General features: G+C 43.5%; 1 protein-coding gene across 3 annotated transcripts in view; it reads left to right on the top strand.

Moving 5' to 3' along the window:
• The window catches only part of Cdr2 (cerebellar degeneration related protein 2), a 31762-nt gene extending 16661 nt beyond the window's left edge, over positions 1 to 15101 (top strand). The window contains exons 2-5 of one of the 3 annotated variants that reach the window (XM_006980329.4): positions 936 to 1048; positions 11728 to 11876; positions 12122 to 12286; positions 13336 to 15101. In XM_006980329.4, coding sequence (XP_006980391.1) covers positions 936 to 1048; positions 11728 to 11876; positions 12122 to 12286; positions 13336 to 14197 — 1289 coding nt within the window. In that variant the 3' untranslated portion in view covers positions 14198 to 15101. The remainder of the gene's footprint in view (positions 1 to 935; positions 1049 to 11727; positions 11877 to 12121; positions 12287 to 13335) is intronic. The other 2 variants (XM_076551635.1, XM_076551638.1) reach the window with 2 other exon arrangements.
• Positions 15102 to 25682: the final 10581 nt, after the last annotated feature.

Below are 25682 nucleotides of genomic sequence, written 5' to 3'. Positions count from 1 at the left end.
CGGATCTCTGTGAGTTCAAGGCCAGCCTGGTCTACAGAGTGAGTTCCAGGACAGCTACGGCTAGACAGAGAAACCCTATCTGGGGAGGGGGGGGGGGTTGCTAGAGTTTTCCTGCCTTGCCCACAGTCAGGACAAATCTCTCTCAACCGCCAGTCCCACAGCTGCTCAGACCCAACCAAGTAAAAACAGAGACTTATATTGCTTACAAACTGTATGGCTGTGGCAGGCTTCTTGCTAACTGTTCTTATAGCTTAAATTAATCCATTTCCATAAATCTATACCTTGCCATGTGGCTTGTGGCTTACCGGAGTCTTCACATGCTGCTGGTCATGGTGGCGGCTGGCAGTGACTCCTCTGCCTTCCTGTTCTTTCTTTTCTCTTCTCTGTTAGTCCCGCCTATACTTCCTGCCTGGCCACTGGCCAATCAGTGTTTTATTTATTGACCAATCAGAGTAATTTGACATACAGACCATCCCACGGGGGTCGGGGGGGGGGGGGGGGGGGGAGCCCAGACAACAAACTTTGACAGTTGTGTTCACAGCAGCTTGATGGGAATTTTAGAGGCTGCTGAGAGGCCTGCCTGTGCTTTGGCTCAAGGATCCATCTCAGTGTCAGGATTTGAATATGTCTATTACCAAATGATGATTTTAGTACTGTGCTACAGAATGATCAGTCCTAAACTAATGCCCACATCTCTCTAAAGCAGACTGCTGTCTTTATGTCTGACTAGGGTGCATGAACGAGTGCTTCACCTGCTAGCTGACCCCAATTCTGAATTTCAAGTAGAACTCACAGTTCCTTCTAGGCCATTCTACATTCCACTGGGATCTGCCTCGCGAGTGTTGGGACTTGCCTTGTTTATTTTAAGAGCTGGGTTATGTAAAACGTCGATGTGAGCTCATACTTGCCGCATTCTAAGATGTTTGTTGTGCTAGATCTCCAGCTTGCTGCTGAACTGGGAAAGACGCTGCTGGATCGGAACACCGAGTTGGAGGATTCTCTTCAGCAGATGTACACAACCAATCAGGAGCAGTTACAGGAAATTGAGGTAATTTACTCAGTGAGAGGGTTACATCCTCTCAGATGTGTGGCACTTTGCTGTGGAACCAGTTATATACTACTAAAATAACAGGATTCATTTTCTAAGTAGTGTTTTTTGAGAAATTGAACCACCAAAGATGATGTATACTTTCTTTCAGTTTTCCTAGTATGTAAATCAGCTCTGGTTTAAAAAAAAGTTTTCTAGCCAGGCATGGTGGAACACACCTTTAATCCCAGCACTTAGGAGGCAGAGGCAGGTGGATCTCTGAGTTCAAGGCCAGCCTGGTTTACAGAGTGTTTTCCAATGCCAGCCAGGGCTACACAGAGAAACCCTGTTTCAAAACAAACAAAAGTTTTCTCTTTACTTTTAGTAAATATAAGAGAAATAATCTAGTATTTGCCAGTATGTAAAGTAAAATGAAGCTGTACTTAGTCTTTAGAGTTTTTTCTTTTAAAAATTAGTTATGCGATATGTAAGGTACACAGAAAGCACGATTGTGCAGAACCGTGCACATACAAAGACCCATACATAGCCTGTGCTCAGTGAAGAGAACACCCACTGTTGACGTTCCCTGCGTGCTCTTCCGTGGTGGCACCTCCCTCCCTCCAACTGTAAAGAACCATTCCATTTAGAATTGGGGAAGAAGTTTTGTTCTCATACAGTATCTGATTTTATAGTGTGTTTAAACTGATGTGCCACTCAGATAATTAATTTAAATTCTTGTTCGTTTGTTGACTTGGGACAGTCTTGTTCTGTAATCCAGGTGGGTTTCAGACCTGCAGTCCTCCTGCCTTGGCCACTGTGAATTTCTGTGAAGTAAACATATCCATGTAGCCAACACTCAGATGAGGTGTGAAAACGTTATCAGCAGTCACCACCCCAGGAACCAGCATCTCCCCCAGACGCCCTAGATAAACCTCTGTTTGAACTTCACATGGGTGGAATGACTTGGACAAATTTCAAACTCTTTTTTTCTTCAGTGTCATTTGGTGCTGTGCATTGCACATGCTGAATACACATTCTACCACTGAATTACAGCTCCCCGGCGCTAAACTTTTCACAGTGTTGATTGACAGTGTTCCTTGGGTTTTCGTTTTTGTATCTTTTTTTTTTTTTTTTTTTTTTTTTTTTTTTTTTTTTTTTTTTTGGTTTTTCGAGACAGGGTTTCTCTGTGTAGCTTTGCGCCTTTCCTGGGACTCACTTGGTAGTCCAGGCTGGCCTCGAACTCACAGAGATCCACCTGGCTCTGCCTCCCGAGTGCTGGGATTAAAGGCGTGCGCCACCACCGCCCGGCTTCGTTTTTGTATCTTTTGTTACTGTTGTTTTAATTTAGAAAAATAATAAGCCAGGTGTGGTGAAGCACACCTTTAATCCCCAGCATTCAAGCTGAGGCAGGTGGATATCTTGAGACCAGCCTGGTCTACAGAGTGAGTTCCAGGACAGCCAGGGCTACACAGAGAAACCCTGTCTAAAAGGAAAAAAAAAAAAAAAAAAAAAAAAAAGCAACACAATTGGAAACCAAAAAGTCAGCCCTTAGCTCATCACCCAGAGAAATTTAAATTCAAAAACTGTCCTTGAGCAAAGTTGTCAGAATGGGTGAGGAATTACTGGTAAACTGGTGAAAATAGTGGGATAAATCCCTGAAACTCTCTGACTTATTATGAAGAATGCCAACGACTGATTGTTTTGGGGGGTGGGGATTTGAGACAGGGTCTCACTATACAGCTCTGGCTGTCCTGGAACTCCCTCTGTAGACCAGGCTGGCCCCAAACTCACAAAGATCTACCTGCCTCTGACTCCTGAGGGCTAGGATTAAAGGCATGGGCCATGCCTCCAGCTGTTTGTGCGTGTTTTACCTGCATGTATGTGAGTGCACTGCATGCCTGTTAGGTACCAGAGGAGGCCAGAGGAAGGCACTAGGTCCCCTGATACTGGAGTTAGGGATGGTGAGTGCTGGGAACTGATGAATCATCTCTCCAGTCCCCCTGGCCCAGCTTTTTTATGTGGGTGCCAAGGATGCGATCTCAAATCCTCATGTTGTGTAGGAAACATCTGTCCACTGAGCCATTGCTCCAGCCCCTATTCCCTGGGAATTTTAAAGCATTTTGTGCCTTTACTGCATTTATTAATAATCTTTTTTATATTGTACTTATTTCTTAGTTGACTTTTTTCTACTTTCTCAATTCCCGTTGTAACACTAAGACTGTTGCCATGTTTATTCATAGTCTTTCACACATAGTAGGTAACTGATTAATACTTTTGAAGGTGTAGAGGGAGCACTGGCCTTTGTATCCAGAGACTTTGGGCATAAGCCCTTGATGATATTTGTAAATAGAGAGTTCAGCCATGTAAACCACCTCTTAGGTCTGTCTGCTCCATCATGGAATGGTGACAAATGCTGGCACTACATTGGTACAGGGTGCTCTGGGGGATGATGAGATCATGAGAATGTGTTTTTGGACTTCTGTAATTATTACATCATTACTTACTCATTTCAGAATATTTATAGTGCAACAGTCTTACTTCTGGAAAATAAATCCTGTTGTTTTAGTGGACAGTAGATCTTAAAAACTTGGCAAGGTAAGGCTAGGGAGATGGCTCAGTTGGTAAAGTGGGCGTCATACGAGCACAAAAACCTGAGTTTGGATCCCCAGAACCCACATAAAAGCCAAGCATGATGGCATACATCTCTAATACAATGGGAGCAGAGACAGGTGGATCCCTGACAACTTGTCTAGCCTATGGGTAAACTCCAGATTCAGAGAGAGACCCTATCACAAAAAAAAAAAAAAAAAAAAAAAAAAAGACACCTAATGTCAGCCTCTCTGGCTCCACACATACATATGCTACACATACAAACACACGCTAACTTGGTAAGCTATAATATGTGACTTTTATTTTCATATTCCTACTTCTCCACCCCTGTATGTCCTACAGTAGAAATATATTACTGTAATCAGGTAAAAGACACTTTTAGTGTTTAATAGGAATTAATTATTTGCTATTTTTTGTTTTGTTTTTGTTTTTCAAGACAGGATTTCTCTGCGTAATTTTGGAGCCTGTTCTGGATCTTGCTCTGTAGACCAGGCTGGCCTTGAACTCACAGAGATCCACCTGGCTCTACCTACCGAGTGCTGGGATTGAAGGCGTGAGCCACCATAGCCCGGCTACTATTTCTTCACTATTACTAAGGATTATTTTTACACTAAATTTCAAATACTTGGCTGTAATTCACACTGCTGGGCAGCTAAATTTCCTTTTTGGTTGTTGTTTCAACATGTAGTCCTGGCTGGTCTGGAACTCCCTGTGTAAACCAGGCTGGCCTTGAACTCAGAGATCCACTTGCTTGTTCCCCAGGGCTGGGATTAAAGGCATATGCCACCATGCCTGGCTCCTGGCTTTCTACACCATGAGTTCTGGGGATTGAACTCAAGTCCTGTGTTTGCAAGGCAGGCACTTTACCGACTGAACTGTCTTGCCAAGCCTGATGTTCTTGCCATAGGTTGGCTTTTCTGTCTGCTTTGCTGCCACTCTCACGTCCCCCTCAGTGTGGCAGTCAGGTCTGAAGTGGTGTCCCAGATCCTGAAATGAGAAAACGAGAATGTTAGAAGCATGTATGGACTTTGAGGTGAATGGAGGGAAAGGTAACCTATTTCCTTCTGTATGAAGTGAAGAAAAATAAATTTGGAGATGGAGGCTGACAGCACATTGTTTGGTGTCTGCTATACACAGCACTTACTTAGGGAGCCAGTAGTTCTCTTTGCAGTTGCCGACCAGAGGAGACTCCCTTGTACACTGTCTGTGCCTGAGTCTTGAAGAGTGAATGGCTTTTCTGATTATTGGTGGCTTAATACAATTAAACTAAACTCCTACCCTGTGAAAACAAGCTCCTTGGCATTCTTGGGTTATCCTCAAAGCCAAGTCCTCTAAGGCTAAGATATCACAAGTTCTTCAATGGCTTCATTGTATTTTTATCACAGATTTTTATATAGTGAACAAGAGGTACTTTCGGTAGGTTTTTAGTGGCCTCTTTGTACTTATTTGCATGTTGATTTATTTCCTGTATGTTGACCACAAGCCTAAGTTGACTTTTTTTTTTTTTTTTTTAAAGAGACTTAGCTTGAGATCTGTGGAATATATGGTATGTATTATAAGGTTTCTGAATGTGGTGTTGGGGCCGTGAGAATAGAGTCTAAATGGGAATTAGTGGTTAATAGGCTTTTCCCAGGAGGTCTGTAGCCAAGCCCATCACAGAAACTTTCAGATTAAATCTTTCTTGATATTTGTACTCTGAATTGTGATACTGAACACAGCTGTTGTGAACAGAGGTCTAGAAATTGATATTTAGCTAATAAACTGTAATCTAACTAAATATGTAAGAAATGGGCTAGATAGAGAACACTTTCCCAGAAAGAAGGACAGTGTCAGTCAAGCAGTTGAGTTGACTGTTGTGTTGTCTTGAGAAAAGTGAGGGTCCTCGAGGTGCTGCTGTAAACAGGAACAGGTTCTCTGACAAATCATTTCGTGTGTGTGGATGCTTTGCCTGCATGTGTGTCTGCTCCATGTGGTGCCTGGTGTCTACAGAGGTCAGGAGAGGGTGTCAGAGACCCTGGAACTGGTCTTATAGACAGTTGTGAGCCACCACATGGGTGCTGGGAACTAAAGCCAGGTCCTGTGCAAGAGCAGCAGGTGCTCTTAACCACTGACCATCTCCGGCCCCTGGAGCAGGTGTTCTGAAACAGCTTGCAAAGAGCTTAGGTTTGAAATGAGGCCTACAGATAACTAAAGTGCTTGGCCTGGGTTTGTGCCACAGATCCTGTTAGCTGTCTGTCAAGGTCTACAGTAAGCTCTTTCAAATGCATTGGACTATAGCACCAAATGTGGTTCAGTCTCAGAATCTCAGTATTTAGGGCCTGAGACAGGAGGATTGACCATTTAAGGCCAACCTGCATAGCCAGACCTCCCCATCTCAAGTAAACATTGAATTACTAATGAAATATCATATTTAAATAGCCAGCAAATATTGTAGAAACAAATCATGATATACTAATACAGCATATATAGCAAGTAACAAGATCTTGTGGCCATCTGGAAACTATCATACTTTCAAATAGTGACTTATGTAAGTAAGCATCAACATTCCTGCAAACCCTACAGTAGGATATGAAAAAAACTTGTGATTCTATTGGTGGTAATGCCCCTGTTAGTGCTGTGGTTTATGGCTTCCATTCATCATTGAAGGAAATGCCAATTTTCAGTTAGAAATTTTCAAAATAGCTGTCTTTCCCATCAGAGTTCACAGACCCTCTCTAAACTCCATCTGTGGACCCCAGGCGAAGAGCTGCTGGGTTAGACGAACCAGCCAGAAGCAGCACAGAGATGGCTCAGCTGCTGAGAGTCTAACAGCATGTAATGCTCTTGCAAGAGGGCTGGAGTTTGGCTCCCAGCTCCCACATCAGGCAGCTTACAGCTGACTATAACTGGCTCTAGGAGGAATCTGACACCTCTGGCCTCCACACGCTCCTGCTTCTATGTGTCCACATGGTATGTGGACGGACACACACACACACACACACACACACACACACACACACACACACACTTAAACACAGTAAAAATTAAGTTTTTCTAAAAACTTCCCTTTTGTGTGTATGAGTATATGTCTGTGCACCACATGCATGCAGTGCCCAAGAATGCCAGAAGAGGGCATCAGTCTGGAGTTATAGACAGTTGTGAGCAGACATGTGCATACTAGAAATTAAATACCAGGTCATCTAGAAGAGCAGCCAGTGCTCACTCATAACTGCTGAGCAATCTCTCTAGCCCCATACAAAATAAATCTTTAAAAGATTTTTTAAAATAGCCTCCCCCGGGAGACAGAGGAGTGGGGTGAAGTTCCTGAAGGAGGGCAGTCCTTGCATATGTGTCTTCAAAAGTTTATGGCAGGGATAGCTGTTGAATTTAAGACAGAGAATCCATAGCTAACACAGGAAGCTGACAGGAACTCTGACGTGACTGGAGAAATGATGAAGCCTGGTAAATACTAAGAGTGTGAGGTTGCTCTTAAGTTGTGACTAATCTGAAATGAAAACTCACAGAGAGAGTCACTAGAATGAAGATGCCTTGAATTTGTTCTGAGATGACCAAGGCTGACAGCAGTAGAGGTGAGATGTTTGTGTTGTGATGGTTAAAACTGGATGATGGGCATAGGGGGGCTTACTAATAAACTTTTATTATTTCTATGTTTCGGGGCTGGAGAGATGGCTCAGAGGTTAAGAGCACTGGTTGTGCTCTTAACTGAGGTGGTGAGGTCAGTGAAAGGACAGATACACAGACACATGTACAGAAAAGTTGAGATCAGGTGGGCCGTGCTCACTTTGATGGAGGGCACCAAATGTAGCAGCAACCCGAACTTACATGTTTATTTTGTACATCTGAATGGAGGAGACAGGTCTTTTGTATACAGTTGAACAAGGAGGCAGGCTTAGCTAATCTTGGGAGATTTCTGCAGAGGAGCAGTTTCAGGCTGTAATCATCCAGAAGGAAGAAGCTGTGATGTTGGATAATTTCTCTATATACTGATCAGTTCATATATACTCAAACAGACTGGAGGAAGTCTTTGTCGTTTCCACGGGTCTGAGGTTTCAGGAATCCTTGACATGGCTGTGCCGTGTCAACAGCATACCTTCACTCAGGACTTCATCTGTTCCTTGTACATTCAGGGCTTCCTCAGCTCCCCACACCACTGGGTCAGGAGAAGGGGACTTCCAGGATTTTCCATGTCCAAGATCTACATTTCCCTACTAAGTACATGGTTTATGCTCTTCATGTATTAGTAATCACAGAGGTTCTGCTAAAATTGCAGACTCTGAGTTCTGTCCTGGTCTCGCTGAATCAATATTTGGGGGGAAAGGGTCTAGGTCCCCACAGTTGTCTTTCAGGTGAATTGCACATAAAAAGTTTAAAAACTAATTCTAAGTAAAGATGAGGGCTCCCTCTTACTGAATGAACACTTTCATCATTTGTCAGATACCATACTAGACTCTGTGTATTAGCCTTCATGTAAATGAATATATTTGCATATGTAGGAGGAGAAATAATGGAGAGTTAATAAGGAGTAAAGCATGTATTTTAGATACATAAATGGGAGGTGCTCGAGTGAATGAATCTCTCAGAGGTGGCTTTGGATTCTGTCCTACACACCATAATGAAGAACAGTATATTCTTGGAGCAGGCATGAGATGGCGGAAAAGGACTTTGACTCTAGAAGACAAGTGGCTAGAACTAGTGCTGGCTCCTGGCCCAGAAGAGTTGAAAGTTGTGCTCAGTGGTTGACCTTCGATCTGCCTGGTAGACGGGGAGGGATGTACATGGTGGGCAGACAACTTTCCTGCATCTCTTCTCAACTGCCTTCAGTAGTCCTTAACTACTGTGCCAAAAACACATATTCTGAAGCCACATATCCAGGTCACATATATATTAATCTTTCTAGTCTCATGGGATTCTGATGAGGAAGTGGTTTTTTTTGTTTTGGTTTGGTTTTTTGGTTTTTCGAGACAGGGTTTCTCTGTGTAGCTTTGCGCCTTTCCTGGAAATCTCTTTGTAGAGCAGGCTGGCCTCGAACTCACAGAGATCCTCCTGCCTCTGCCTCCCAAGTACTGGGATTAAAGGCGTGCGCCACCACTGCCCGGCCTGATGAGGAAGTTACAAAAAAGTTAGCAATGGCAAAGAGTCTTCAAGCCTGTTCTCTGAGGTAGAATACTACTGCCTCCTTCACCACTCTGGTCTTGTCCTCACTACAAGACTCCACTCATAAACTGGCTTTTTATGTGTTCTCTGTGACAGATGTGTCCTACGTAGAGGATGTAGGAATAGTTTCTGTTGTAAATAATTTGTGTCTGATTATACAGTTCCCTTTTTTAAAGTTATGATCAGTCCCAAAGAATACTTAGGACTTGGGACTTATATAAATTGTAAAATGTCTACATTATATATTCATTTATTTTGAGTGTGTGTGCACACATGTGCACTCTCGAGCAGGCGCACACGCACACACGTATGCACTCATGCACATTAGTGTGCAAATGTGCCACCACATGCCTGTGGAGGTCAGAGGACAGCTTAGAGTTAGTCCTCTCCTTCTGCCGTGTGAGTTCTGGGGATTGAAATCTGGTCATCAGGTTTGATAGCAAGTGCCTTTACCACTGAGCCATCTTGCCACCCCTGTCTATATATTCCTTTGGCCCCAAGCCCTTTCTTTACCCAGTCAAGTGTTCCTAAGAAATTAAACATTCCTGTGGATGACAGGAAACCACTGTGTCATTACTACCTGGGACAGAACCAAGAACTCTCTCCCTCAAGTCTGTAAAGGCTTCCTGTCAGAAGCTGAGTGGTTGTTTTCCAAGGGACCAAGGGAAGCTTGTGGAGGTGTAGGCAGTGAAGAATGAATGGACCATCGTAGATACCATGCTTCATGCTAACTTGCTCATTTAATCATGTCAGTTCTAGCCTTTTCTAACACCTATAACCCCTTGCCAATTCCGAACCCCAGAAGTTCCACTGAGGTGTTATCCCTTAGGTTTACAGCATTTATTTGCTAGCAGATCTTGAACTGATCTGAGGCTGTTTGTAATCTTCATACTTTTTGATGTGGAAGTATCAATGCTTAATTACAGAGTCCTGCCCAGCCCTCACAGGAGTGTTGTAAAGCCTAAGTTATAAATACTATGGTTTGTTTGGGAATGGTGATGGTGGTGTTAATTCAAAGAATTTTTCAGAACACTTTTGGCCCCAAGAGATTGCTATGAGAAGTTGAAGATAAAGAGCGGTTGTTTGTTCTGTGTGGACATTATGTAAGCACCTGAGAAGGGACCATATCCTCTCACCAAATCACTGTTGAAAGCCAGCCATAGGGCTACACACCTGTAATCCCAGCACTAAGAGACAAGTCAGGAGGGCCAGGGATCAGAGCCGGCCTGGCTGGAGACACATAACAGACTTGGTCTCAAAAAGCAAAGGTTGCCCAGCAGTGGTGTTGAGGCAGCATACAGCTTTTATCCCAGTGCTTGGGAGGCCAAGGCAGGAGGATCTCTGAGTTCCAGGACAGTCAGGGCTACACTGAGAAACCCTGTCTGGAAAAGCAAAACAAAAAAGCCAAGGTCACTTGGCCCTGATGGTACTTGAAGAGTTCTGTAAAATACCTCACGAAGTGTCTTTAAACCCAAGTCTGCTTCCGTATGATTACACTTCCAACCTCTTTTTTTCCTCTTATGGTTGTATCCAGAGGACTAGGAGCAGGAATGTTCTGTTTGGAATATATGCCCCACTTTAGTGTGGTGGGAGGAACCGGGGAAGGAGGGACTCCAGGTGACCTAACTGGCATTAAGATTGCACTTATTCATAACCCTTATCCTTGGTCTTCAGAAAGCAGTCTTAGCGGGACTAAAATAAATAACCTAGTAAGGATCTTGTGAATAAGGATGGTGGAGATGGCATTCTTGTAAAATAGAAATAAAATAATGAGGTTTTGATATTTATTAAAGTTTCTGGTAAAATTAATGTATTTTTTACTAGTTTTTGTCTGAAATGCCTCACTCGAAAAAAATATGATTTTTTTTTTCAAGTGAAAACCACAAAAAATTTTCTTCCATGTTAAGCTTTTCTTTCTTTTTCTTTGGGCTAAACATTTTTTTAAACCTTTTCTGTTTTTTGTTTGTTTGTTTAGTTGGTTGGTTGGTTTTTCGAGACAGGGTTTCTCTGTATAGCATTGGTGCCTTTCCTGGAACTCACACTGTAGCCCAGGCTGGCCTTGAACTCACAGAGATCTGCCTGCCTCTGCCTCGTGCATGCTGGGATTAAAAGGCATGCGCCACCACCGCCTTTTCTGTTTTTTTTTAAATGTTGTTTGTATATATATGAACCTTACACCTGAATATGTGTATATGCACTGTGTGTATGCCTGATTCCTGCAGAAATCAGAAGGACCAGGTCTCCTGGGTGGTGGTAAGCTGCTGGGTGGGTGCTGGGAACCGAACCCATGTCCTCTGCAAAGAACACTTCTCTTAACTGCTGAGCCATCTCCCCAGCCCTTATTAAACATATTTTGTTTAAACTTTTATTGTGTTTCCCAAGCTTTTCTTCTTGTGGGATTATCGTATTTCACTTTGGGTTTTCCTTTTGAATATTAAGCATATATTTTGTAAAATCTGACTAACCTCATGAATATAGGAGTATTGGAAAGCATTAATGGAGCTAAACACATCAAGGATATCTTATGTCTGTTTCTTACTCAAACGGGTAGTTTCTATTGGGATTTAACATTCTTTTCCCATTAAATAAACCAGTGACACTGTGGTATAATATAAAGTTCACATTGGGTCTTTGTCCCTCAGTCCTGGTGTAAAACTCTAAAACCCCTATTGTCCTGAGTAATAGGATGAGAAACGACCACATTATTAAAGGCTGCAGTGGCTAGCTAGCCAGGAGAGGAGGGCGGGCCGACGGTCAGAGCCCTGGGAGCTTCAGGGCTGGCAAACACATCACCATGCCAGGAGGGTGCTGAGCCCACAGGTGGAAGCCCTCAGCCTTCACCTGGCACAAGTTGGCATTGGAGCGCCAGAGAATCAGTGTGGAAGCATGCAGACTGTCTCCTCCGTGTTGCCTGATAGCACTCTCTTGCTTTACAGTATCTGACCAAACAGGTGGAGCTTCTGCGGCAAATGAATGAGCAGCATGCCAAAGTTTATGAGCAGTTAGATGTCACAGCCAGAGAACTGGAAGAAACCAACCAGAAGCTGGTTGCTGAGAGCAAAGCCTCACAACAAAAAATCCTGAGGTAAAATTTCTGTCACTGAGGGCAATCTACAAAGGAGGTACTTAGTATAATTTGAAGTAGAATGTGCCTGTAGGGGGTTGGGCAATAAAGGATAAGGGTTCATTCTTTTAGGAGAATGAGGATTAACTGTAAGTCCTTTCCAATTAAGAAAGCCAAGTTTGAGTGACTCACACCTAATCCCCCTTCACTAGTTTTGATCTTAATTTAATGTGACAAGCAGCAACCAGCTTATGTCTTCTTCACAGCCTCACGGAAACAATTGAATGCCTACAAACCAACATTGATCACCTCCAGAGCCAAGTGGAGGAGCTGAAATCTTCCAGCCAAGGAAGAGCGGGGCAGAAGACATGTGACCAGGAGAAGCCGGCACCCAGCTTCTCCTGTCTGAAAGAGCTGTATGACCTCCGCCAGTAAGAGCCTGCCTTTCTGTGGATTTGATAGCTAGAAACATCCCGTGTCGTTGACCCATTCCGGAGTACAGGAGATGGAGAGCTCCGTTTCAAGAAGTGCCCCGTGCCTGCTAAACCACCAGTAGTTTGAACAAAGCCACTGAACTTAAAAAAGTATTTTCACCTAAAAAAAAGCCTTTATAATTTATAGTTATGAGTTTGAGTCTTTAATAAATACTTACTAAACACCTGTCAGACATCAGCAATGATGGCCAAAATAGATGACATGACTTGTGTCTTCATGACCTTTCCTGAAGTCAGATGCTCCATAACCCAGAAATACATACACACAAGCTGCCTAAGATCGAATAGGAGAGGCCAATTAATGTTTCTCACTCTTTACTTTATGTCACATTACCTAGAGAGATCTGGGGTTTTTGAAATAAGATCTCATACAGCCCAGCTGGCCTCAAACTCCTGATCCCCCTGCCTCCAGCTCCCAAGTGCTGAGATTACATGTGTGCCCCTGGCATTGTGGATGTTTTCCAAGAGCAGATACTCTCTCTCAGGTCAGAATTTCTAGGTGTGATCCCAAAACTGTCTCGGTGGTTCTGATGTGTAACCCAAGTTAAAAGTCCAAACATCGTGTTCCTTAACCTTGGTCACACATTATGGAGAACATTTAAAACCCTTAGGTCCAGGTAGCAGACCAAGTAGGTCAGAATCAATGGTGTGAGCTCCAGGTTTTAAGACCACCCAGCTGATTGTGATCTGCAACTAGAGATGAGACTCTCTGGTCCATTATATTTCCTAGTAAACAGTTGTCATTCTGCTGGTCTGCAAGTGAGTTTTCTATGCTACTTTTACTATTGGGAAACAAATCAGTCACAAAAACTGCATTTGCTTTCAATATTTTCCAGCTTCATAGAGTTTCATTTTAGCCACTGCTTATAGCACTGAATGGGCTAAAAACTGGTGTCACAGCCCCTTTCAAAGATTTAGTTGAAAAGCCCCAGCAGCCTCCTTTGCGCCATCAGTTGACCTTTAAATATTTCCATGTTTCCTCGTAGACACTTTGTTTATGACCACGTGTTCGCTGAGAAGATCACTTCCTTGCAAAACCAGCAGAGCCCTGATGAAGAAGAAAATGAGCATCTGAAAAAGACAGTGACGATGTTGCAGGCCCAGCTGAGCCTGGAGAGGAAGAAGCGAGTGAGCGTGGAGGCGGAGTATCAGGTGGTGCTGAAGGAGAACAGTGAACTGGAGCAGCAGCTTGGTGCCACAGATGCCTACCGAGCCCGAGCACTGGAGCTGGAGGCCGAGGTGGCTGAAATGCGGCAGATGCTGCAGGCAGAGCATCCTTTTGTGAATGGTGTGGAGAAGCTGGTCCCCGACTCTCTGTTTGTTCCCTTCAAGGAGCCCAGCCAGAGCCTGCTGGAGGAGATGTTCCTAGCTGCTCCAGAAGCACCGAGAAAACCACTCAAGCGCAGCAGCAGTGAAACGGTGCTCAGCAGCATGGCAGGGGGGGACATTGTGAAGGGCCACGAGGAGACCTGCATCAGGAGAGCAAAGGCTGTGAAGCAGAGGGGCATCTCCCTCCTGCATGAAGTGGACACTCAGTACAGTGCCCTGAAAGTCAAGTATGAAGAGCTGCTGAAGAAGTGCCAGCAGGAGCAGGACTCACTGTCACACAAGGCTGTGCAGACATCCAGGCTGCTGGCCAGGGACCTGACAGGACTGGTAACCCAGTCTGAGGCTGGAGCCAGCAGCTGGGAACCCACCCCCGTCAGCCCAGAGCCCACCACTTCCCCCACCACCACACCTCCAGAGTACAAAGCACTGTTTAAGGAGATATTTAGTTGTATCAACAAAACAAAGCAGGAAATAGATGAACAGAGGACAAAATACCCATCTCTGTCCTCTTACTCTTAATGAGACCTCCAGTTCTAATCTGCCTGTTTACTTTCACCCCCTCGAATCCAGACACAGCGCAGTCTCCAAAGCTTGATGTTGCTAAAGATATTTGCCTCGTTGCTTTGTTACTTGGCAAAAGCAGCAGGAGAGGTGGCTGACAGTGTTGACTCCAGGGTCCCTAGGAAATCTCACGGTAGACTGGCCTCTGGTTGGTGCATTGATGAGGCTCATTTCCAGGAAAAGCCCTAGAACCGGTGGAGGGGGATCCATGTACTTGGAGTAGGCTAAAGGACCTACAGTGTGAGGCAAAGGACAGAATTGAAACAAAACTAAGGCTGTTCCTGTTGCTTCCAAACTTGGCTTCTCAAACTACTGGAACTCCAAGGTCTGCTTAACTAAAATACTTTTCACACTCATTCCAAAGAATGTTGAGAAAGCAGGAATCTTTTCAGATGACATTAACCAGCTTCTTAAACCCCTGAAGTTTGTTGCATCTGCTACCAGTTGAATGATGACTGACAGGCAGTCCTATTTCCAAATTCAGTGACTACCAATTGAAATGGCAAGTTTTGGTTTGACCAATGCCTGCTGGTCTATGCCCAGCATTCAGCTGTTTCACTCACAGCTAGGCATGTAGTATTAATTGTGTTTTCAAATAGAAACTAAAGAAGAAAGGAGAAAGCTCTTAGGTGTTTCTGTGCTGACCACTTGGCAGCCACAGCTGCTTCTGCTCAGTTCTTCCCATTCCCAGACTTGCAGATGTCCCTGTCTACTTCCTTACACAGTATTGATGTTCTCACTGTGGAAAGACTCTTCCTCTCACTTGCATACTTTAATTTAAAATATTTAAGAGAACCATGGTTCTGATTGTTGTATATATTTTTCTAAAAGCCGAATAAAGCTATCTATGAATGTGAACAAATAGATCTACTGCCTATTGTTTTAAGCTTAATGCCATTTTGCAGTTGAAACCAGCTGGCTTTTTCCCAATAGACAGCTCTAGGGAATTTGAAAGTGATTTCCCCTCATTTTCTTTTAAGCAAGAAATCCTTAGAATTGTATAACTTAACAAAAATTCTGTCCATGTTGCTAAATATTATGATTGAAAACATTTCCCCACTATTTCAGAAGTGCCTGGCTTAGTTCTGAATTCAAAGCACTGTTGTTAAAGCATCCGATCAATTAATCATGGTTAAGAACTTTTCAGTTTGTGACTATTGGGGCTGGGGCAAAGGCTCAGCTGAGTAAAGCGCTTGTGCAAGCATTGAGACTTGAGTTCATGCCTCAGCACCCATGTAAAAGATAGCATGGCAGCATGTACATGTAGTACCACTACTGTAAGGCAGACACCAGCTGACCCCAAGGACTCACTGGCCCTAGCCAGCCAGCTCCAAGTGCAGTGAGACACTCAAAAGATGAGCACAAGGGCTAAGAGCATGTCTCTGGTTCATTGCTGAAGAGTACACTGCTCCTGCAGAGGGCCTGAGTTAGTTCCCAGCACCCACCCAGGCAGCTCACCACTGTCTGAGACTCCGGCTCCAGGTGAGTGTGATGTTTCTGACCTTGAGCAGCTGCACACACATACGAGTGCTTGCATGTGCAACTGCACACAATTTTTTTTCTTTTTTTAAAATTTATTTTATGTGCATTGGTATTTTGCCTGCATGTACATCTGCGTGAGGGGGTGTCAGATTTTGGAGTTATAGACAGTTGTTAGCTGCCATGTGGGTGCTGGGAATTGAACCCGAGTCCTCTGGAAGAGCAGTCAGTGCTCTTAACCACTGAGCCATCTCTCGAGCCCCCATGATATTTTTTTTCTTAAAAGAGTGATGATATAGGAAGACAACAACCTCTGGCCCACAAATACATCAACACATACACACAATAGCATTAGTCAAATTTGATGAGTCTTGATTCCAAATTAGATGTGCTTTTTAATTAACTCTCACAGTTTTGTACCAGTGGCATGGATAAAGGACCTGAGCTCAATCCCCAGAATCCACATGGTGGAAGAGAACCAAGTGCCATAAGTTGTCCTCTGACCTCCACACTGGTGCATTCACATGCCCCTATATACACACTCACAAACAAAATGTAAACATTTCCATTTTTGTTTTGGTTTGAGATGGGATTTTACTGTCTAGCTATGGCTAACCCTAAACTCACTGTAGACCAGGCTGGCCTTGAGCTTGCAGCACTTCTGCCTGTGGAGAGCTAGCATCTGAGTACCCACACCCAGCTTCCAGGTTCATTTTTGAGATGGTGGTCTCATGTACCTGATGATGACGCTGAACTTCACATTTCATTTCCCAAGTTGTCGCTGGTGTTATCATGCCTGCTCTAAGCAGTACTGGGGATCAAACTCTGGGCTCATGTGTTCTAGGCAAGTACTTTGCCAACTAACCTACATCCCAAGTCTTGAGGCAAAGTCTTGCCATGTAGTCCAGACTGACCTCAAACTGGTAATCTAACTCCTTTAGCCTTTCAAGTACTGTGATTACAGGTATGTACTGCTACTTCCGGCTTTCTTTCCTGACTACCAACCTACCTCTTCCCCCACATCAGCCAACCAGTTTCCTGTATATTCTTCCCAGATAGGCAGGCATACATTAGCACAGAAATAGTTGCCACCTCACATTTAAAAACAGTACTGTATTGTAAATACTATATCTTAATGATAACTATACAGTGTCACAGCCTCCACGAGGAGATGTAATAAATACATACATACCTATGTGCATACACTTAAACATGACTTTAGAAGTGAAGGCAAAAAGATGTGAGCACTTTGGCATCACTGAACCGTCATGCTTCAAGTAACTCCACATAAGGATGCCTCATTTCTCACACCCATGCCAATGGGCTTTTACTTTTCTGAGAAAAGGTCTCATGATGTTACTCTTAAATAACAGGCAAATGGTGGTGTCCTAATAGCTTATATTTACATTTATATTATGAATGAAGTTGTATATTCTTTGGTTTTTCTTTTTGCTTTTATTTGTGCTTTTTTGTTGTTGTCTTGTTTGCCTTTGAGACAAGGCCTCTTCGTGTGCCCTGGCTGGCCTGGAACTTGCTCTGTAGACCAGGCTGACCGCTCTCTGCTGGCCGCTGCCTCCTAAGGTATGTGCCACTGCTAAAAGAGTTGACTATTCCTACTGTTAGCCATTTGTATTCTCCTTTTGCCTGTTTGTTAAAGGGCATTGGTATTAGGAAGTATACTTTTGCAGTTGGATATTGCAAGTATTTTCCTTGAATATCTTATTTTACTTTTAATGGCAGTTTGACAAACAAATTTATAACCATGTTTCTTGATCAGTGTCTTGAAATGATTTGCCCCTTTGTTTGATAGGTCTATCCATCTGAACTATATTCCCCACCAACCAAAATGCCCCTCATGAATTTGAACCAATTTATATCGTAGGCTCTGATGTCCATGTACATAGGTCAATTTTAGTGGCTGTATTTGGATATTTATATTTTTATAACTGAAGGGGAAAATGGAATTTCTTTCATAGAATTTTCCCAAATGTGGTGTGTATGTGTGTGTGTGTGTGTGTGTGTGTGTGTGTGTGTGTGTGTGGCGGTGGTGGTGGTGGTGGGGTAGTGGCATGTTTTTCTCTAAATGTCTAGTTCTTGGATTGAAGTATTTATTAAGGTCAGGTATTTTTGTTTTGTTTTAAAGATTTGGGTTTTTTTGTTGTTTGTAGCTCTGGCTGTTCTGGAACTCCATATGTAGACCAGGCTGGTCTCATACTCAGAGATCCACCTGTCTCTGTCTCTTTTTTTTTTTTTTTTTTTTTTTTGCGTTTTCGAGACAGGGTTTCTCTGTGTAGCTTTGCACCTTTCCTGGAACTCACTTGGTAGCCCAGGCTGGCCTCGAACTCACAGAGATCCGCCTGGCTCTGCCTCCCGAGTGCTGGGATTAAAGGCGTGCGCCACCACCGCCCGGCTCTGTCTCTGTCTCTTGAGTGCTAGGATTAAAGATATGTGTGCCACCATGCCCAATTCAAGATTTATTTTGTGTGTCTGGGTGTTCCATCTGCAACATGCACAGTGTCCACAGAGGCCAAAAGAGGGAGCTGGATCTCCTGGAACTTGTTGCCCATTGTTGTGTGGGTGCTGGGAACAGAACCTGGGTCCTCTGCAAGAGCAACGAGTGCTCCGAGCCATCTTTCCAGAACCTTGAAGTTAGCTGTTTTGTTTTGTGCCCCACCCCCACCTCCCACCCGAGTCTGAGTTTCTGTATAACAGCTCTGGAACTTGCTTTGTAGACCAGGCTGGCCTCAAACTCACAGAGATCTACCTGCCTCTGCCTCCTGAGTGCTAGGATTACAGACATGCACCACCACCACCACCCAATTTGAAGTCAGTTTTTAAAATGATTTTGTGTGTGTTTGCCTGCATATATGCATACTACGTGTGCCCAAAGAGACCACAAGATGATGTCATCCCCCAGAGCTGGAGTAACAGATTGTTGTAAGCCACCGTGTGGGTGCTGGGAATTGAACACCAGTTCTCTGAAGAGCTGCTGGTGCTTGTAACTGCTGAGCCATCTCTTCAGCCTGAGGTAAGTTTTCTTGTTTTGTTTTTATTTTTTGGTTTTTTGAGACAAGGCTTCTCTGTGTAGCCCTGGCTGTCCTGAAACTAACTCAGTAAACCAGGCTGGCTTCAAACTCAGAGATCCACCCAATACAGGGGCACCTGTCTCAGAGATTTTGCACATTTTGAAAGATTTCTCTGTTGGGCTTTGTAGCTGCTGCATACGGAGAAGCTAATGATTCTGGCTGTGTTGTTGAACAATTAGAGTAGCTTTTACATGGTAGTTCTAAAAAATAATTTTAACAACTGATTTTTTGTTTGTTTTGGTTTTGGTTTTTTGGGTTTTTTTTGAGACAGGGTTTGTCTGTGTAGCTTTGTACCTTTCCTGGATCTCACTCTGTAGCCCAGGCAGGCTTCAAACTCACAGAGATCTGCCTGCCTCTGCTTCCCGTGTGCTGGGTGGGATTAAGGCGCCGCCGCCGCCACCACCACCCAGCCTTAACTGATTTTTTTTAACCCTTCTCTAATCCTTGTCTCACTAACTGGTTGATCTAAAATAACATAATTATGATGAGAGTAAACATACTTCTCAGTCTCAACTAAAGGATATGTATACTGTTCCATTAGTTGTGATACTGGGCTTCTATTCAGTCAGGAATTTAAGAAATTATATTTTAATTTATATCAAGTAAATTTGTATCCAATTAGACAAAATGTATTTCCACTTCTCCCCTTTATTGTGTACATGTGTATATCCTTTCCTCCTTTTAGTCATACAAAGGAACATATTCACATCATATACTTTGGATGTGAGATACTAAGATGTCTCTTGCCAAATTCTCAGCAGTCCTGATGTGAAGTCACCTCCTCCCACATAACTGCAGTTTTGTACTCTGATCTGCATTTATGTATTCCCCTCACCACCACCACCACCACCACCCCTGGAACCACCATTTTATCATTTCTATGCACTTTGTTATTGCACCTTTTTTTTCATGCTAAATAATATTCCCATGTGAATGTGTTTATATACTACAATTTATCCATGTTGATGAATGTTTTGACTGTTCCCATATCTTGGATATTATGAATAGTGCCTTAGTGGATAAAGAAGTGCAAGTATCTTTCACAGCTGGTTTTGTTTCTTTGGTATATGTCCAGAAGACTACTGGATCCTACAGTAAGTCCATTTTTTTTTTTAACAACCATAGTTTTCCATGGTAGCAGCACCAGTCTCTACTCCCAACCATGTATGAAGGTACCCTGTTTGCGCACATCTTCAGTACTTCCTTTTGATAATTACCATGTTAGCAGATGAGAAGACATCTCACATCACTGGGACTCCTGATTTGCATCTTCTTAACAGTATCCAACACCTTTCACATACCTATTGACGTTCAGTATTTTTGCAGAATATCTTTCCAACTCCTTTGCTCATTTTACAATCAGGTTTTTTGTTTGTTTTGTTTTTTGAGACAGGATTTCCTTGTATAGCCCTGGTTAAAACCAGGTTCGTTGTGGTAGGTTCCTATTTGGTTGGTTGCTTGGCTTTCTTGGTTGGGTTCCTTATGTTTGGTAGTAATCTGTTGCCAGATGTGTGGCTTGCAAATGTTTTCTCCCGCTCCACAGGTTCCCTTGTTCTCTTTCCCTTGCTGTGAAGGAGCTCTTTAGTCTGATAAGTAGTTCCACTTAAGTTTTGTTGCCTGTGCTTTGACCAAAAATCCATTATCAAGACCAATATCAAGGGTTGTTTTGTTTTCCAGTTTTGTGTCTTATGGCCATACAGGTCTTAAGTTTAGGTCATCAATCCATTTTGAGTTTTTAAATAGTTTATGTGTGGGGGTGTTTTGTCTGCGTGTCTGTCTATGCACCGTGTGCATGCAGTGCTCATGGAGGCCAGAAAAGTGTTGGAACTTCTGAGACTGGGGTTACAGATGGTTATGACTTACTATATGAACTGAGAAATGAACCCAAGTCCTCTGGAAGAGTAGCCAGCACTTAACAGTAATTAAGCCACCTCTCCAGGCACTTAAGTTGATACGCACACGCACATTAGATGAAGGTCCGATTTCATTCTTTTCCATGTTGCTGTAGTTTGGATCTGAACCCCAAACACACAGGTTAAGGTTTGGTCCCTGCTTAGTGCTCTGGGGGAAGAGATGGTGGAAAGCTTAACAAGATGTTTTATGTCATTGACATGTGGCCCTCAAGGGAAGAACAGGAGCATCCCTTCTCTCCACCACCACCCTTTTTATTTTGGTGTGTCTGGGAGCTTCTGGCCCTGAAGTAAGTGGTTTTGTCCCATCAGTCACTTCTACCAAGATATGGTGCCTTATCTCTGGCCAAAAGCAGTGGGGCCAACAGATCATGGATTGAAAGCTACAAGAGCTCTATGCTGCAATAACTTTCCAAGTTGTTTCATGTGGTGACAGCTTTTTACACAGATTTTTTTCCCATTACCACTTATTGAACATATAACCTTTCTCCATGATGTGTTTTTATGCCAGCACCAAGCTATTTATTATTATATTATAGATTTTAAAACCAGGTACTACCATGTCTCAATCTTTGATATTTTTGTTCAACCTTGCTTTGTCTGTTCAGGATCTTCTGAGCTTTAGGATTATCTTCTGTGTCTTTGAAAAATGCCGTTGGAATTTTGGTAGGGCTTTTAACCCCTAGACTACTTTGGATGGTATAGACTTTAACAGTATCCAGGCTATAAACATGGTGTTACCCTCCATTTTTTTGAGTCATCTTGAACTCTTACCAGTGTCGTTCACTTCCTTGGCTAAGTTTATTCCTAGACATGTTATAGTCTGATGCTGTCATGTGGGGGTTTTGGAGAAATTCTACTGTACTGATCTGTGTATGTTGTAACTTTACTGAATACATACTAGGACAGGTTTCTTTTGTTATATTCTTCAGGGTTCTCTGTCATCTGCAAACAAGACAATTTGACTTCTTTCCATTTTGGATGCTTTTATTTTTCTTGTCTAATTGCTCTGGCCAAGACTTCCAGTACTATGTTGAATAAAAGTGATGAGTGGGCATCACTGTTCCTGAACTCAGGAAGCTTCCAGTTTTCACCACTGCATGTTATATTGGTGTGGCCTTTGTTGTATATAGCCCTGCTTATGTGAGCTATCCTTCACCTAATGTGTTAAGAGCTTTCAGTATGAAAAGATCCTTAATTTTGTCCATTGCTTTTTCTGCATCTATTGATTGTTGATTTGTTTGCTTCAACATTCTTTTTTTAAGATTTATTTATTATTTTTACAGTGTTCTGTTTGTATGTATGTCTGCACACTAGAAGAGGGCACTAGTTCTCATTACAGATGGTTGCGAGCCACCATGTGGTTGCTGGGAATTGAACTCAGGATCTCTAGAAGAGCAGTCAGTGCTCTTAACCTCTGAACCATCTCTCCAGCCCTTGCTTCAACATTCTTAAATTCCACAGACAAATCTCACTTGAGATCTTCTCCATCTGTTGAACTATCTTGATTGGAGATGGTGATTTTCCTCATTTGACCTATTCATATAACATAAACTGGATTAAACAGGTGCCCTAAAAATCATCTCAACCTCTCTCCCTGCCTTCCTCCATCAAGCTAATTTTGATTTAGTGATCTTAAAGCTTACATTCCTATCATGGTCCTTGTTTTAGCCTTTGTGGATAACTCTCATTATGGTAGTTAGTTGATATGCTCCCAGAACCAGTAATCATGGTATCTTGTATTTTCAGTCACCATTTGGTGAGAATTGGGATGGCGATATTGAACCCTAATGGTTGTGTTTTAAAGATGGGATATGATACAACCACAATATTTATGCTTTTTGTTTTGTTTTTCGAGACAGGCTTTCTCTGTGTAGCTTTGCGCCTTTCCTAGAACTCACTTTGTAGACCAGGCTGGCCTGGAACTCACAGAGATCTGCCTGCCTCTGCCTCGTGCGTGCTGGGATTAAAAGGCATGGGCCACCAGCGCCCAGCTATTTATGCTTTTTGTTCATTAGTTGATCTGTTACAATTTCCTTTGGAGGCAGCTTTAAATTTTTCTTAAATAAATTTATTTCTTTGGGGGTAGGAAGCAAGGTGCTAGTGTGGAGATCAGAGGACAACTTGGCAGGAGTTGGTTCTCTCCTTCGACACTGTGATTCTGGAGACTGAACCATCCCTCAATCTCCATGGTGTCAGGTCATCAAGGGTGACAGGTACTGACTGAGCTGTGGTGTGGGTACACATAAGTGTCTGAGGAGGTCAGAGACATCAGATCCCCTTGGATCTAGAGTTACAGGCAATTGTGAAGTATCCAAAATGAGCACTGGAAACTTAACTTGGGTCCTTGGCAGGAGCTGCATGTACTCCTAACTACTGGGCCATCTTTCCAGGCTCCATGGCCCCTGAATTTTGACAGTTGCTGGTAGGCCCTGAGAGAATCTGTCTGGATTGGGAACTTTGTAGCTGTGTTTGTTCTGTAAACCCTATAAGCTTTCTTCATTCTTTTTCCTGTATATTATTTCCATAACCTCCCTTCGGTTGGTCAGTCCTGCAGCTGACACTGCTACATCCTTTATCTTCTGTGCCTTTCATCTGCAGAACTGTGTCGTGTCCCGTCCCCCGAGCCGGTTCTTCAAGACAGGCCTTCCCTGTGTAACCCTGGCTTTCCTGGAACTCACCTTGTGTACCAGTGGCCTCTCTCCTCCTGAGTACTGGAATTAAAGGTGTGTGACAGCACACCTAACTCAATTTTTTTTCCCAAGGGGGTGGAGTGGTTGATTTCTTTTTACTTTTTCACTCTGGCCATTTAGTTTCCTGACTTGGCAGAACTCGGCATTTTATTGCTTTGCTGAGTTTGAATTAACATCTTTGTTTGGTCTGTTTCTGGTGCTGTTTTGTTGTGTTCCCATAATTGTACCTGACCCCTGTGGCTGTGTGTTAATGTATGTTTGAAGTAGAAACGTGTTCCAGTTTTTTCAGAATGAGTATCTGGCAAAGTACTTCACCTGTCAGCCTGACGAGAAGTTCTAATAAAGCCACCTATTTAGCAAGCTTGTTGCTGGAGTCCTCAGCATACTGATTCTGTACCAAGTTAGCAGGCATATGAGCCTCACACCTATAACTGGGAGGCTATCTTTGGAACCTGAGGATCTGCGGAGGAAGACCAGTTGACTACACATGTAGGGTGGGGCTGAGACCTGTGTCTCTATGACTGGACCTCCAAGTAGCTAGGTGCCATGGAGTAGGCATAGACCAGAGTTACACGGGACAGTCTAGATACTGTGCTCATAGGGCTGGCCTGGATTAACTGAGGTCAATCCAGTGCTAGGATTTACTGGGATATAACGAGACCTTGGGTCTGCTTAGGCCTGGAGCTGTAGAGGAATGAAAGGTTAGGAAATAGGAGCATGCATGGCATGCTTGCAGCTTATTTCTTGTACCCATGGCTAGCCATGTTTGAAGCCTCAGACAACGGGGGCCAAGTGATGCTGAAGGTGGTCTAAAACCCTGGTCCACTAACCTAGAAGTGGGCCTGCATCCTAAGTCTGTAGGAATCAGCCTGATTCTGGAGTTAAACCACAAAATCAGGCCCAAAGGCTCAGGCCATAGGTACTCTTCTGTAGTGTGGGAAATGGGGGCCAAGGCAGAGAGAGGCCAGTGCTCACCTCTCAGTTCTTCCTGTGACTTGGTCTCTCAGCAGACTGGGGTTGAGGGAGGAGTACTATAAAGCTGTCTTCTTCCTTATTAAGTGTCTTCTGTTGGCTTCATGCGGGCGGTTTCTCAGCTCTCAGGAAGCGTTTTTGCGTGTGGGTAGTTAATCCGATTGATGTTTCGATGAAGGAAGGACGAGAGCTGCAACGTGCCATGCGGTACTCATCCCACGTCCCAACCGTTGTTCTTTAGTGTCCGTTCTTCCCATCTTAAATTCACTGCGCTTTTTTAATTTGGCGTTTCTTTTTTTCATAATCTAAAGCATGACCTTCCTCACTGAGATGGAATTAAGTTCTTTCTTTCTCCATGGGGCTTTGTCACAGGGCAAAAAGATTCTGGTATACAATGGTAAGGACATATGCCTCATCAGTTCTGGCTGTCTCCAATTCAGAGATCTGCCTGTCCCTGCCTCCTGATAACTTTTTGTGTGCGTGTGTGTGCGTGTGTGTGTGTTTTCAAGACAAGGGTTTCTCCGTGTAGTTTTGGTGCCTGTCCTGGATCTCGCTCTGTAGACCAGGCTGGCCTCAAACTCACAGAGATCCGCCTGCCTCTGCTTCCCGAGTGCTGGGATTAAAGCATCATTTAAACCTTCAGCCATTAGTGACTATGCTGCAGAAGACAGACTACAGCAACAAGTCTTAACTAGACAGAAAAGTCACCCAGCTCTCTCCCAGCCTAGCTCACCTTTTCTTCTAGGGCTATATTGTCTGCCATGTTTACCATAAGTGACATGTGGCAACTCAGCATGTAAATCACAGCTCCAGAGGGTTTAGAAGTGTAAAATACCACATTCTGAAGACTTAGTACAAAAAAAAATACTTTTATTACCTTTTGATTTTAAATATTTGAGTCTGAAGCACATTAATATTTTTAAATCTATTTTAATGTAACCACTAAAATCTTGAAATTAAGCAATGTTCGCACCCATGGAGGAGTCTGCCCCACTAGCTCCTTTCCCTCCTTCAAAAGCTTGTGTTCACTCTCCGTCCTTCTTCCCTTTGGCTTCCGTGCCTGCAGCTAGGACCACGCCGTGGTTGTACCCATTGGTTTGGTGGCCTGGGCAACACGAGCACAAGACCAGTACTGGGGACCTTCAGGCCTCCATCAGACCAGTCTCAACGTCAAGGTGAGCAACAGGTGGATTCATGAGCTGTGTGATGGCGTCATGCACTCCCTCTCTCTTTAGTATTTAGTGCTTTGAGAGCACAGATGACATTTTCTTCCTGCAACTATTTGAGGACAGTAGCACCATGA

The sequence above is a fragment of the Peromyscus maniculatus genome, chromosome 1, assembly GCF_049852395.1.
Source record: "Peromyscus maniculatus bairdii isolate BWxNUB_F1_BW_parent chromosome 1, HU_Pman_BW_mat_3.1, whole genome shotgun sequence".
NCBI classification, from domain to species: domain Eukaryota; kingdom Metazoa; phylum Chordata; class Mammalia; order Rodentia; family Cricetidae; genus Peromyscus; species Peromyscus maniculatus.
This window is presented reverse-complemented; position numbering and strand designations above follow the sequence as displayed.